The sequence below is a fragment of the Capra hircus genome, chromosome 23 (genome assembly GCF_001704415.2).
Source record: "Capra hircus breed San Clemente chromosome 23, ASM170441v1, whole genome shotgun sequence".
NCBI classification, from domain to species: domain Eukaryota; kingdom Metazoa; phylum Chordata; class Mammalia; order Artiodactyla; family Bovidae; genus Capra; species Capra hircus.
Window position 1 is genome coordinate 41,535,781 of NC_030830.1, and position 13,217 is coordinate 41,548,997.

General features: G+C 43.6%; 1 protein-coding gene across 1 annotated transcript; it reads left to right on the forward strand.

Annotated features, from left to right (window-relative positions):
• LOC102187356 (HLA class II histocompatibility antigen, DO beta chain) lies at window positions 3,870–12,849 on the forward strand. The gene is made up of 6 exons (XM_005696206.3): window positions 3,870–4,039; window positions 10,011–10,280; window positions 10,731–11,012; window positions 11,659–11,769; window positions 12,041–12,072; window positions 12,230–12,849. The coding sequence occupies exons 1-6, from the start codon at window positions 3,913–3,915 to the stop codon at window positions 12,263–12,265; spliced, it is 858 nt and encodes a 285-aa protein (XP_005696263.2). The 5' UTR covers window positions 3,870–3,912; the 3' UTR covers window positions 12,266–12,849.

The window sequence follows — 13,217 nt, forward strand, 5'->3', positions numbered from 1 at the left end:
TGGAAGTTCTAGTCCTTCAGGATTTACAGCTGGTTATCGGTAAAAGTGGAAACATGAGAACCTTGCTTGGGGTCTCATGCTTCATAGAAGCTTTACCGTAAAACCCTCTATTAGAGCATCAGGGATTTGACTGGCCTTTTATTTACAATTTGCTATTACATTTATGAGTACGAGTATTACACTTATTACATTATGGAAAGAATATTGCGTTTGTGGGCAGCTGAGGGCCTCTCAGCATGTTCGGTAACACATAACTCAAATATTCCAGACTCTCTGGGTATACTACCATTACAGTCCCACCTTACACACCCATCAAAACATGTATTCTCTTAGGGAAGTGAAAAAGAAAAAAATTCTACTGTGTTCCTCTCCCATTCAGTGAATTAGTGTGCATACATATAGTTATTGTGGCCAAACAGTAATTTTTAAGGAATTCCTGGCACATTTTTTGTTTCACTGTTTATTCCTTCTCTGTTGTCCCCATGCACTGGGTATTCCAAATTATAACATTTCCTGTTGGCCACTTCTGTGAAATATCAACTTTATCAGCTTCATCATGAACTCTTTCTAGACGGCTCGAATTTTCTTGTGTGCCCAAGCTTTAAAGCTCATTTGATTCTTCCTGACATTATAGTGAATTGTTTCTCTGTCACTCCACCTAAATTTTACGTTTCTTGTGGACAAGAAACATGTCTGTTTCATCTTGCAGGATTCACAATATTGGGCCATGGATCGAGAGGCAAATTAAGTAATAATACACTTTTAGATCACTTTGGAGAAAAAGAAGTCTTGCTCTTCTTACTTATCAAATATTTTTTTCCAGTTTCTTTTTAACAGAAGACCTTGCCTTGTTCTAAAATAAGTTTGTTGAAGCCACACACAGCTTGAACTTCCTCATTCCCCTGTTTTTCAAATCTTCCTATTTTAATCATGTGTCTGAAAAAGTGCTTTTTCTTTCTTTCTTTTTAAAGCAATGCATTTTATTCTTTTTACCTTCTATTTATATGTACATATCTAGCTTGAAAGTACACTCAGATTCATACATTCCCTATATGTATCAAATTAGCCAGTTTCACAGAAAAAAATAATTTTAAACCACTGTTACCCACTGCTTACTTTCGTCACTGCAGAAGGTAGCTATAAAAACAAGTACTAACCTTAAAGGTGACTGACCCTCAGCATAGAGGCATATCACTTTTAGGCCACCAGAAAGAATTGGGTTGGCCCCAAATAAGTTTGGATCAATAGAATTTTTTGGCCTAGAACTTCCAGATGTTCATGCTGGTTTTAGAAAAGGCAGAGGAACCAGAGATCAAATTGCCAACATCTGCTGGATCATCCAAAAAGCAAGGGAGTTCCAGAAAAACATCTATTTCTGTTTTATCGACTATGCCAAAGCCTTTGACTGTGTGGATCACAACAAACTGTGGAAAATTCTGAAAGAGAGGGAATACCAGACCACCTGACCTGCCTCTTGAGAAACCTATATGCAGGTCAGGAAATAACAGTTAGAACTGGAGATGGAACAACAGACTGGTTCCAAATAGGAAAAGGAGTACGTCAAGGCTGTACATGGTCACCCTACTTATTTAACTTATATGCAGGGTACATCATGAGAAATGCTGGGCTGGAGGAAGCACAAGCTGGAATCAAGATTGCTGGGAGAAATAACAATAACCTCAGATATGCAGATGATACCACCCTTATGGCAGAAAGTGAAGAGGAACTCAAAAGCCTCTTGATGAAAGTGAAAGAGGAGAGTGAAAAAGTTGGCTTGAAGCTCAACATTCAGAAAACGAAGATTATGGCATCTAGGCTCATCACTTCCTGGGAAATAGATGTGGAAACAGTGGAAACAGTGTCAGAATTTCTTTGGGGGGGCTCCAAAATCACTGCAGATGGTGACTGCAGCCATGAAATTAAAAGACACTTACTCCTTGGAAGGAAAGTTATGACCAACCTAAACAGCATATTGAAAAGCAGAGACATTACTTTGCCAACAAAAGTCTGTCTAGTCAAGGCTATGGTTTTTCCAGTGGTCTTGTATGGATGTGAGAGTTGGACCGTGAAGAAAGCTGAGCGCCGAAGAATTGATGCTTTTGAACTGTGGTGTTGGAGAAGACTCTTGAGAGTCCCTTGGAGTGCAAGAGATCCAACAAGTCCATCCTAAAGGAGATCAGTCCTGGGTGTTCATTGGAAAGATTGGTGCTGAAGCTGAAACTCCAATACTTTGGCTTCCTCATGTAACTCATTGGAAAAGACTCTGATACTGGGAGGGATTGAGGGCAGGAGGAGAAGAGGACAACAGAGGATGAGTTGGCTGGATGGCATCACCGACTTGATGGACGTGAGTTTGAGTGAACTCGGGAAGTTGGTGATGGACAGGGAGGCCTGGTGTGCTGTGATTCATGGGGTCGCAAAGAGTTGGACACGACTGAGCGACTGAACTGAACTGAATAATATCATTGATTAAGAAGTTTATGGGACTTCTCTGGTAGCTCAAATGGTAAAGAATCTGCTTGCAATGAGGGAGACTCTTGAGAGTCCCTTGGGCTGTAAGGAGATCCAACCAGTCCATCCTAAAGGAAATCAATCCTGAATATTCATTGGAGGGACTGATGCTGAAGCTGAAGCTCAAATACTTTGGCCACCTGATGCAGAGAACTGACTCATTGGAAAATACCCTGATGCTGGGGGAAGATTGAAGGCGGGAGGAGAAGGGGACAACAAAGGATGAGATGTCTGAATGGCATCACCGACTCAACCGACATGAGTGTGAGCAAGCTCCAGGAGATGGTGATGGGCAGGGAAGCCTGGCGTGCTGCAAGTCCATGGGACCCCAAAGAGTCGGACAGAACTGAGTGCCTGGACAAACCACAAAACAGTACACATATGTCAACTTCCAAAATTCCTGAGGTCCTGGTACATCTGCTGCCTTCATTTTCTTATTTTAATTCACTCTCTACCTTTTTGAAATATTGCCTCTTCTTTTAATACTCTGTTCCACTGAAGGCTACTGGTGCCCCATTAATTATAAAACATAATAATGCTTCCCCCCCCTTTTATCCTCTTTAAACATTGTTTCAAATCTACCTTTATTAGCTTAAGAAGTTTAACATTTAGATTCACTATCCATGCTTATGTATTATTTTCGCCAAGTTATTATAAATATAAATCCATGAGAGCTATTGTTTCCCAGATATACACCAAACTCTTTTCGTATTTAAAAAATTTTTTGGAGTATAGCTGATTTACAATGTTGTGTTAATTACAGCAGAGTGAATCATATACACATATCCACACTCTCTCTTTTTATCCCTTTAAACATTTTTTTGTAGCATTTTATTCTTTCGAGAAGCTTCTCTCCATGTTTGTTTTTTCCTCCCTCTCCTGGTTTATAGGAAATCCTCCTCTCCAGATAATTCTGTCTCTTCCATTTTTTCTCTAATCGCCCTTTCCCTGAGTCCTCGTAAGGGCCATGCCTTGGAATACTGTCCACTGTTGTCTTCGTTTAGACGCTCTCTGTTGACAGTGTCAGTCACCGCATCATCATGGAGATCTACTGGCCACAACAGGCCAGGGATGGTGCTGGATGATGATACAAAGATCCACGGTGAACAATCTGCTTAGTCGTCCTGAGACCACATACCCTGTAGAGTAGTTTTTCTTTTTTCTCCTAGTCCAGTTTCCAAGTCCCTGAACTGCAGCCAGTGATTCTGCAGGTGAAAAATTCTGGAGTGGTATCACATGACTTTATGAAGGCATCCTACCCAGCACCTAATGACACTAAGCTCCTCTAGCTTGATTGGTTATCTGGATGAGGAGTTTCCAATCCTGGGGTAGACAGAAAGACATCTCTGCTCTGCATGAATATTTGACTGAGTGTGTGTGGCCAAGCCCCGTTCTAAAGAGATGGAGATTTTCCTGTCTTGTTTGCTTTCTTCCAGAATGAGTCCTATTTGGGTTCCCTGGGTGGTGGCCTTCTCATCCACGGTTCTCAGGCTGGATGCTTCTATGACTCAAGGCAGAGATTCTCCAGGTAAGAACATAGTGATTTCTTTCAGGTATAGAGGCACACATTGACACGGGGGAGAGAGGCCTTTCCCTTCAGGTCCAGGTTCCAGTTCAGACAGGAAGCAGTTCTGGCTTCAGAGAATCTTTCTCAGAGAAAAGCTTTCCCTCCCGCTTTACCACATGAAATGGAGCGGCGGGGAAAGGGACTTCCTGTCCCAGAGCCACTGATTCAACAAAAGGGAAACATATTGCTTGCTCAGGGTCCTTATGGTATTGATGGCCGGCCATCTGGAGAACTGTGAAAAATTGAGGCAGGCTGAAAATAGCCACTGTCTTTCAGCCAGGAGTTTGATGATTGTGACTGCTTTTATTTGTGACTGTTTCTTTATGCATATATGGACTTGACTGCGTCATTTGACGTTTTTAAGCCTCTGTAACATGGTCAGATTGTACCAAGCGATTTGACAAACAGGAGAAATTGAATGTGTGATGCCCATCCTCAGATTGCCAGGTACCTATGCTTACTGGTATTTGTCTAGCTGAGAAGTTAAGCTATGCAAACATGAAATGACAGGACATTCCGAAAACATATTTATCAGAAGAAAACAGGATACAACATTCTTAAAACAGAGCCCCTTTAAATGCCAGTCGTTAAACGCAAAAGAGGAACAAAACCCTAGGGTTGGGGAGGGTGGGTGTGAGGAGATCATTGTTCTTGGAGAACAGAAACCTCTCTGAGCTTATAATTTCTGTTAAACAACAACAACCCACACACACACACACACACACACACACACACACACACACATGATCAGTAAGACCTAAACTCTGACACAGATCTGACAGAAAAATAATTATTTTTCTAATTTAGACTGTAAGATGAAAGAGGGAATTGGAGATTAGAGACTCATCTGAGTTTGAGAGCAGTCTGGCTGGCCCAGGAAGGATGTTGCCCTCCTGACACTCAGCCCAGTAGTTCCTCTGCGCTTTGACACGAAAGCAGGTCTGCATCTGAGATCAGGATCACCCTTCACATCTCAGCCGAAATGCCATTTCTTCCGGGAGATCGTTCCTGGTTCATCTGCACTACTAACCCATTTGAACGTCCTTTTACATGGTTCTCAAGTGCACAGAGTGGAGTTCTCTCTCCCAACAAGCTCACAGCACCTTGTCATCACTCGCTTCTCTCTGTCCTCTCTCCCTCCCTTCCATTCCGTGTGTGCTGTGGCTTTAAGTATCAGGGTGGCTTTAGAAAAGATGTAGCAGTTTTCTGTGCGCATTTAAAATATTAGTAAATGTCATTATGTGTTGAATTGCATTCTGCTTTTTTAAAAAGTTTAATTTTTTAAAATTAATTTTTATTGGTGTATAGTTGCTTTACAATGTTGTGTCTGTTTCTACTGTAGAGCAAGGTGGATCAGCTATACACACACATGTATCCCCTGTTTTTTGGATTTCCTTCCCAGTTGCGTCACTGCAGAGCACTGACTAGAGTTCCCGGTGCTCTACAGTGCTGCTGCTAAGTCGCTTCAGTCGTGTCCAACTCCGTGCGACCGCAGAGACGGCAGCCCAGCAGGCTCCTCTGTCCCTGGGATTTTTCCAGGCAAGAACGCTGGAGTGGGCTGCCATTGCCTTCTCCAGTGCATGAAAGGAAAAGGGAAAATGAAGTCATTCATTCATGTCCGACTCTTAGGGACCCCATGGACTGCAGCCCACCAGGCTCCTCCATCCATGGGATTTTCCAGGCGAGAGTACTGGAGTGGGCTGCCATTGCTCTACAGTAGGTTCTCATTAGTTGTCTATTTTATACATAGTATCAATAGTGTCTATACATCAATCCCAACCTCCCAGTTTCATCCCCCCCACCTCCCATTCCCTACTTATCCATACATTTGTTCGCTACATCTGTGTCTTTATTTCTGCTTTGCAAACAAGGTCATTTATAGCATTTTTTTTAGACTCCAGAGACATGCATCAATATTTGATATTTGCTTTTCTCTTTCTGACTTATTTCACTCTATATGACAGTCTCTGGGTCCATCCGCATCTCTACAAATGACCCCATCTTGTTCTTTTCTGTGGCTGAGTAATGCTCCACTGCGCATGTGAGCCACGTCTGCTCCCTCACATTCTGCTTCTTTTCTTACTTGACCCAAATGCTTTTGAGCTCTACCTTGGTGGTGGTGTGCGGGAACTGAAGCCCCATCTTTAGTGATGGGGAAGCAGGTCAGGAAGGGGAAGTGTCTGTTTCTATGAGACACCAGCAGATGCAGAACCAGAACCCCAGTCAACCGAGACCTAGCCCTCGGCCACACACCAGTTTCTCTCTTAAAATCACCCATATCTTCAAGTTTAAGACAGCTGTCATTATCTTAGTCTGTTTGGACTGCTATGACAAATACCACAGACTTGGTGGCTTATAACCAACAGACATTGATTTCTCAAAGTTCTGGAGGCTGAGGAGTCCAAGATCAAGACTCCAGCCTGGTTGTGTCCTGGGAAAGGCTGTCATCCTGGTTCAGAGCTGGTGCCTTCTCTGTGTCCTGACGTGGCAGAAGGGGCTGGGGCACTCTCTGGAGCCTCTTCCCTAAGGGCGCTAATCCCATTCATCAAGAGCTCACGCTCTCAACTTAGGTCCTTCCTCCGAAACCACCAACTAATACCATCATCCTTGGGATTTGGGATTTCAACATATGAATTTACCATAGTAAACAGTCACACTTTTTCTCACCTATGAAGATTGATTAAATAACTTTGGAAAATTAAAACTGTTTTGGGGAACATGAACCATTTAGAAATGAGGTACAGTGTATGAAGGTTAATACAGAGCTCAAACTAATCACTACCAATACTAGTAACGTACTTTGAAAGTAGAAAATCATAATGGAGAATGGGTTTGATTTCTATTTTTCTACTTATTTAAATTTATTTTTATTGAAGTATGGTTGAATTACATGTTGTGTTGATTACCGCTGTATGGCAAAGGGACTCAGTTATATGTGTATATATATATATAGATATGTACATTCTGTTTCATATTCTTTTCCATTATGGTTTATCACAGAATATTGAAGGATTTAGATTTTGTTTTTGATTTGGAGTTTTAAAAATAATTTTTAAAATTTGTTTAATTACTTTGAAGCGCTTGGTCTTCATGGCTGCGTGGGCTGCTCTCCAGTCGGGACAGGCAGGGGGCACTCTCGAGTTGCTGTGCATGGGTTTCTCGCTGCAGCGGCTTCTCTCACTGCAGAGCACGGGCCCCGGGGCGTGCAGGCTGCCATAGTTGTGGCTCCGGGCGCTCGAGCACAGCAGGCTCAGTAGTCGTGGCCCACGGGATTTGTTGCTCTGCGGCAGGTGGCATCTTCCTGGATCAGGGATCGAACTCGTGTCTCCTGCATTGCTAGGCGGATTTTTTTTTTTAAACCACTGAGCCTCTAGGGAATCCTTGGATTTGGATTTTTTAATTCATTCTCAGTAGAAATGCTTAATATTAAAGGCTCCAGAGAAGGTTTAAGTTAAGCTTATATTCCTTATCACCATGTTATTACAACCACTAGAACTGTACATATAGGGCCAATGATGGTGATGATGATGATGAAGGCGTATTCAAACCAGGGATTTATATTATTTTGCCCAAAGTTGATAGAGGTAATGAGGTCATTACTTTACTAGAGCCAACAGAGGGGATGAGGTCTCTGAGTAACCATGCACAGGAAAAGGCACAGGAGAAAATTCTTGAGAAAACCTATTTAAGTGGAAAGCAGGAGGGAAATTTCTACTACTGTGAATCTGCTCTGCATTTGTCTTTTTTTTTTTTTTACCTCACCTCCATCTTCCTTTCATTTTACTCCAGAAGGAATATATAGAATGAAGCTGCTAATGGCAAGAAAATTGAGCTATTCCGTACAGGGATGGTTGGTTTTGACTTGATAATAAGGAGAATTAAAAGTCTGGGCTTCTGGAAGCCTGGGTTAGAGACACTTAGCACTTTGTCTGGCAAAACACAAACAGTCTATAAATATTGGTCAAATGAATGTATGTTTGTTGAATGAATGTTCATGTCCCTGGACTCATTTTGACTTGCTTCTTTGGGTGATATGTCTCCTATTTGGCTGGCCTGATAGGCTGGACCTCAGGCTTCTTTCAAAGAAGAAAGAATGTTCTTTTTTAAAAAAAAATTATTGGAGTATAGTTAATTTATAATGTTGTATTTGTTTCAGGTGAACAGCAAAGTGAATCAGTTATACATATACATACATCCACTCTTTTCATTATTTTTTCCCCCCATATAGGCCATTACAGAGTATTGAGCAGAGTTCTGTATGCTATACAGCAGGTCCTTGCTGTTAGCTATTTTATATACAGTGGTATATATATGTCATTTCTGATCTCCCAATTTATCCCTCCCCTCCTTACGCCTGGCGACCATAAGTTTGTTTTCTATATCTGTACTCTATTTCTGTTGTGTAGGTAAGTTCATTTGTACCCCTTTTATTTCTGATTCCACATTTAAACAATACCATATGATATTTGCCTTTGACTTACTTCACTTAAATGATAATCTCTAGATCCATCCATGTTGCTGCAAATGGCGTTATTTCGTTCTTTTTTATGGCCGAGTAATCTTCCAGATGTTCAAGCTGGTTTTAGAAAATGCAGAGGAACCACAGATCAAATTGCCAACGTCTGCTGGATCATCAAAAAACAAGAGAGTTTCAGAAAAACATCTATTTCTGCTTTATTGACTATGCCAAAGCCTTTGACTGTGTGGATCACAATAAACTGTGGAAAATTCAGAAGAAGATGGGAATACCAGACCACTTGACCTGCCTCTTGAGAAACTTGTATGCAGGTCAGGAAGCAACAGTTAGAACTGAACATGGAACAATAGACTGGTTCCAAATAGGAAAAGGAGTACGTCAAGGCTGTATATTGTCACTCTGCTTATTTAATTTATATGCAGAGTACATCATGAGAAACGCTGGGCTGGAGGAAGCACAAGCTGGAATCAAGATTGCCGGGAGAAATATCAATAACCTCAGCTATGCAGATGACACCACCCTTATGGCAGAAAGTGAAGAAGAACTAAAGAGCCTCTTGATGAAAGTGAAAGAGGAGAGTGAAAAAGTTGGCTTAAAGCTCAACATCCAGAAAATGAAGATCATGGCATCTGGTCCCATCACTTCATAGCAGATAGATGGGGAAACAGTGGAAACAGTGTCAGGCTTTATTTTTTTGGGCTCCAAAATGACTGCAGATGGTGATTGCGGCCATGAAATTAAAAGATTCTTACTCCTTGAAAGGAAAGTTATGACCAACCTGGACAGCATATTAAAAATCAGAGACATTACTTTGTCCACAAAGGTCCATCTAGTCAAGGCTATGGTTTTTCCAGTAGTCATGTATGGATGTAAGAGTTGGACTATAAAGAAAGCTAAGTGCCAAAGACTTGATGCTTTTTAACTATGATGTTGGAGAAGACTCTTGAGAGTCCCTTGCACTGCAAGGAGATCCAACCAGTCCATCCTAAAGCAGATCAGTCCTGGGTGTTCATTGGAAGGACTGATGCTGAAGCCGAAACTCCAATACTTTGGCCACCTGATGCAAAGAGCTGACTCATTTGTAAAGACCCTGATGCTGGGAAAGATTGAGGGCAGGAGGAGAAGGGGAGGACAGAGGATGACATGGCATCACCGACTCAGTGGATATGAGTTTGGGTGGACTCCGGCAGTTGGTGATGGACAGACACAACTAAGCGACTGAACTGAACTGAACTGAACTGCATATTCCATTGTATATGTGTACCACTTTTTTTTTAAAGAATAGATGTCTGTTTGCTAAGAGGAACCAGGGTGTGGCCCAGATGAGCAGAGGCTACTTTGTCAGATTTACTGAGGTCAAAGCCCTCCTCTCCAATCCATATGGTGCATTGTAATATACCAGGTAGGGGTTTCCTAAAGATGGGGGCTGGTTCATAGTCTTTTTTGGTTTTCCAGAAGATTTTGTGACCCAGGCAAAGGCTGACTGTTACTTCACCAATGGGACAGAAAAGGTGCGGTTTGTGGTCAGATTCATCTTCAACCTGGAGGAGTATGCACGTTTCGACAGCGACTTGGGAATGTTTGTGGCCTTGACGGAGCTGGGCAAGCCCGATGCTGAGCTGTGGAACAATCGGCCAGATATACTGGCGAGGAGTAGAGCCTCTGTGGACATGCTTTGCAGACGCAACTACAATCTGGGAGCACCCTTCACCGTGGGGAGGAGAGGTGAGGTGGGAGTTGGAGTCTCCTAGGTGGGAGCCTGGGCGTGGCTCTTCTTCCTTGTCCTGGGCAGTTTCCTGCTTCAGGATATCTATCCATCAGGGTCAGGTGCAGGGGAGACTATATATGATCTGTCCCCTGTTGTGACTCACTCACTGTCCTCAAGGGTCAGGTCACTGTGGTCTTGGTCCTAGATACCAGTTCTCGGCGCCTTTGAGGGCTAGTGTCTTCCTGAACACAAGGAAAATTGTGGGTGTGTCTGATAAAGCCCACATCCTCCTTGTGGACACTGACATTTCCAGTGCCTGAGTCCTGGGGGTGAGCTTTCCCCACATTTCCGGTTGCCACGTGGGTGATCTGGGGAAGAGATTCAGGGCAGAGACAGCCCTAAAGGCACTCCGGTGTTGGCTTTGTGGATTTCCTTCACCACCTCTCATTTTTTCTCTCTCCTCCTAGTGCAACCAGAGGTGACAGTGTATCCGGAGAAGACCCCAGCCCTGCAGCACCGCAATCTGCTGCTTTGCTTGGTGACAGGTTTCTACCCAGGGGACATCAAGGTCACCTGGTTCCGGAATGGGCAGGAACAAAGAGAGGGGGTCATGTCCACCGGCCTCATCAGGAATGGAGACTGGACCTTTCAGACGACGGTGATGCTGCCCATGACGCCTGAGCTTGGAGAGGTCTACACCTGCCTTGTTGACCATCCCAGCTTGCCGAGCCCTGTTTCTGTGGAGTGGAGTGAGAACCAGCTTGTACTTTCTGAACCCAACTCGGGTCGATCTGACCCTGGACAGGGCCTGTGTTACCTCCCTATTCACCTTGGCCACAGCACTAGTTCCTCCCTCTGACCTGAAGGAGTCATAGAAATTGTGTTTGTTGGGCTGGGGTGGAGAAAAATCATGGCAGATAGCTACCCTTGGATCTTCCAAGAAATAAGGAGGTCTAATCACCTTGTTACTCACTTCTGGTTTTGGGAACTTGTGTCCTCTGGTACTTTGGCCTTAACATTTAGGGGGGGCATTCTTATTGGCCATCAGAATCATTAACAGAAACTCCGTGAGTACAAACCTTGGACCCAAAGATGTATTCTTTCTCTGGACAGCATTGTATTGCTGTCCAGCACAGACCCTGGGATTTCAGGAGAAAATGTTAGTCACTGTCATGTTTGACTCTTTGGGACTCCATGGACTGTAGCAGCCAGGCTTCTCTGTCCATGGGATTTCCCAGGCAAGATTACTGGAGTGGGTAGCCATGCCCTCCTCCAGGGGATTTTCCCGACTCAGGGATTGAACCGGGGTCTTCTGCATTGCAGGTGGATGGAGTTTCAGAAAGGAGCACCAAATATTGGGAGCTTTTGGCCAACTTTGAGACCTGTTTCCTTTAGGAGCTCAGTCTGAATATTCTTGGAGAAAGATGCTGAGTGGAGCTGCAGCCTTCCTGGTCGGGCTAGTCTTCTTTCTGGTGGGAATTGCCATCCACATCAGGGCCCGGAAAGGTAATAAGTTTTGAGGAGCACCCTGCTACCTAACCCCCCGCCCCCAGCTTCTCCCACTTTCTACTTTTCCTAACGTCTAAGATGTGTGACAGGGGAAGGCTGACCATACTTCTCAGGGATCACTGGGATAATCTTTTCTGAAGCCAGAAACATTTCAGGGGGTAATTGGAAACAGAGTTCTGATGTTGTGGGTCATCTCCCACCACTCAGGATAATCACTTTTGATCCTAATTGATGCATTCTATTTCTTCCTTCTTTTTTTTAATTCCAGGACATGTGGAGACTCCGTTGCTTGGCAATGAGGTAATGTCTCCTTCCTTATCTTTGGGTCCCAGATCAGTCACCCAGCCTTTGGCAGAGGGAGGGATAAGATGTAAGTGGCTCTGGCTGGGTGCACTGTCTGCTGAGTCCTTGCCCAGCAGGGTGGGGACCTCAAGAGACTTTATCGCTCTCCCTGCAGGTCCCAAGAGCAGTGCTTCCACCACAGCCGCACTAGGTTCTAATTGATGCTTCTCCCCGGGAGCCTGAAGACCCATCAGGTGGCCTTGGACCAAGTGAAGGACGCTGTGAGGTCAATGGTCAGGATGACTCATTCTGTGAGACCTGGGAGGAGTCCTGAACTAACTCTGGAGTGCTGTGTTCTGAGATCACGCGTCTCTCACCCTCCTGCCCTTTGTCCTCCTCCTTGTCTACACAAGTCCTCATTCCCAAGGACAGTGCCCAGAAATTCCCCCAAGACCTAGCTCCTTCCAGCCCCAAATGGTTTACTTTTTTGTGGTCCAGCCCTAGCCCTCTGAGTCGTGGTCTTCAACTTTCTCTCCTCCAAACTCAGCCCTGCAGTCTTCAGAAGACAAGTGTTCAGATAGTCACTGCTTCCTTTTCATTGTTTTTTTTTTTTGTTTGTTTTTGGCTGTACTGTGAGGGCTGCGGGATCTTAAGCGCTGCCACCAGGGATCAAACCTGTGCCCCCTACAGTGGGAGTGAAGAATCATAACCCCTGGACCCCTGGAGAAGTCCCCTTTTCATTGATTTTTAAAGTCTTTTTTTTCCTTTAAAATAAAACTGAGGTACCAACAACCATGTAAAATGTGTTATTTAATACATGACTTAAGATAAAACCCTTGTAATCAACACCCAGTTCAAGAATTAGAAATTTTCCAGCCGCTGCAGAAGTCTCTCTGCTGTGGGCCAATCAAAGCTCCTCCTCCCTCTTCTTAAAGGGAAATATGTTTGCCAACTATTATACACAGGATGGAGGAATACAAAGGTCTTACTCTTTAGGACAGGGAACTATATTCAGTATCCTGGGATAAACAATAATGGAAATATGTAAAAGAATGTATGTATGTATATATATATATGTACAAATGAATCACTTGGCTGTGCAGCAGAAATTAACACAATGTTGTATATCAACTGTAACTCAATAAAATTTGCAAAAGTAATCA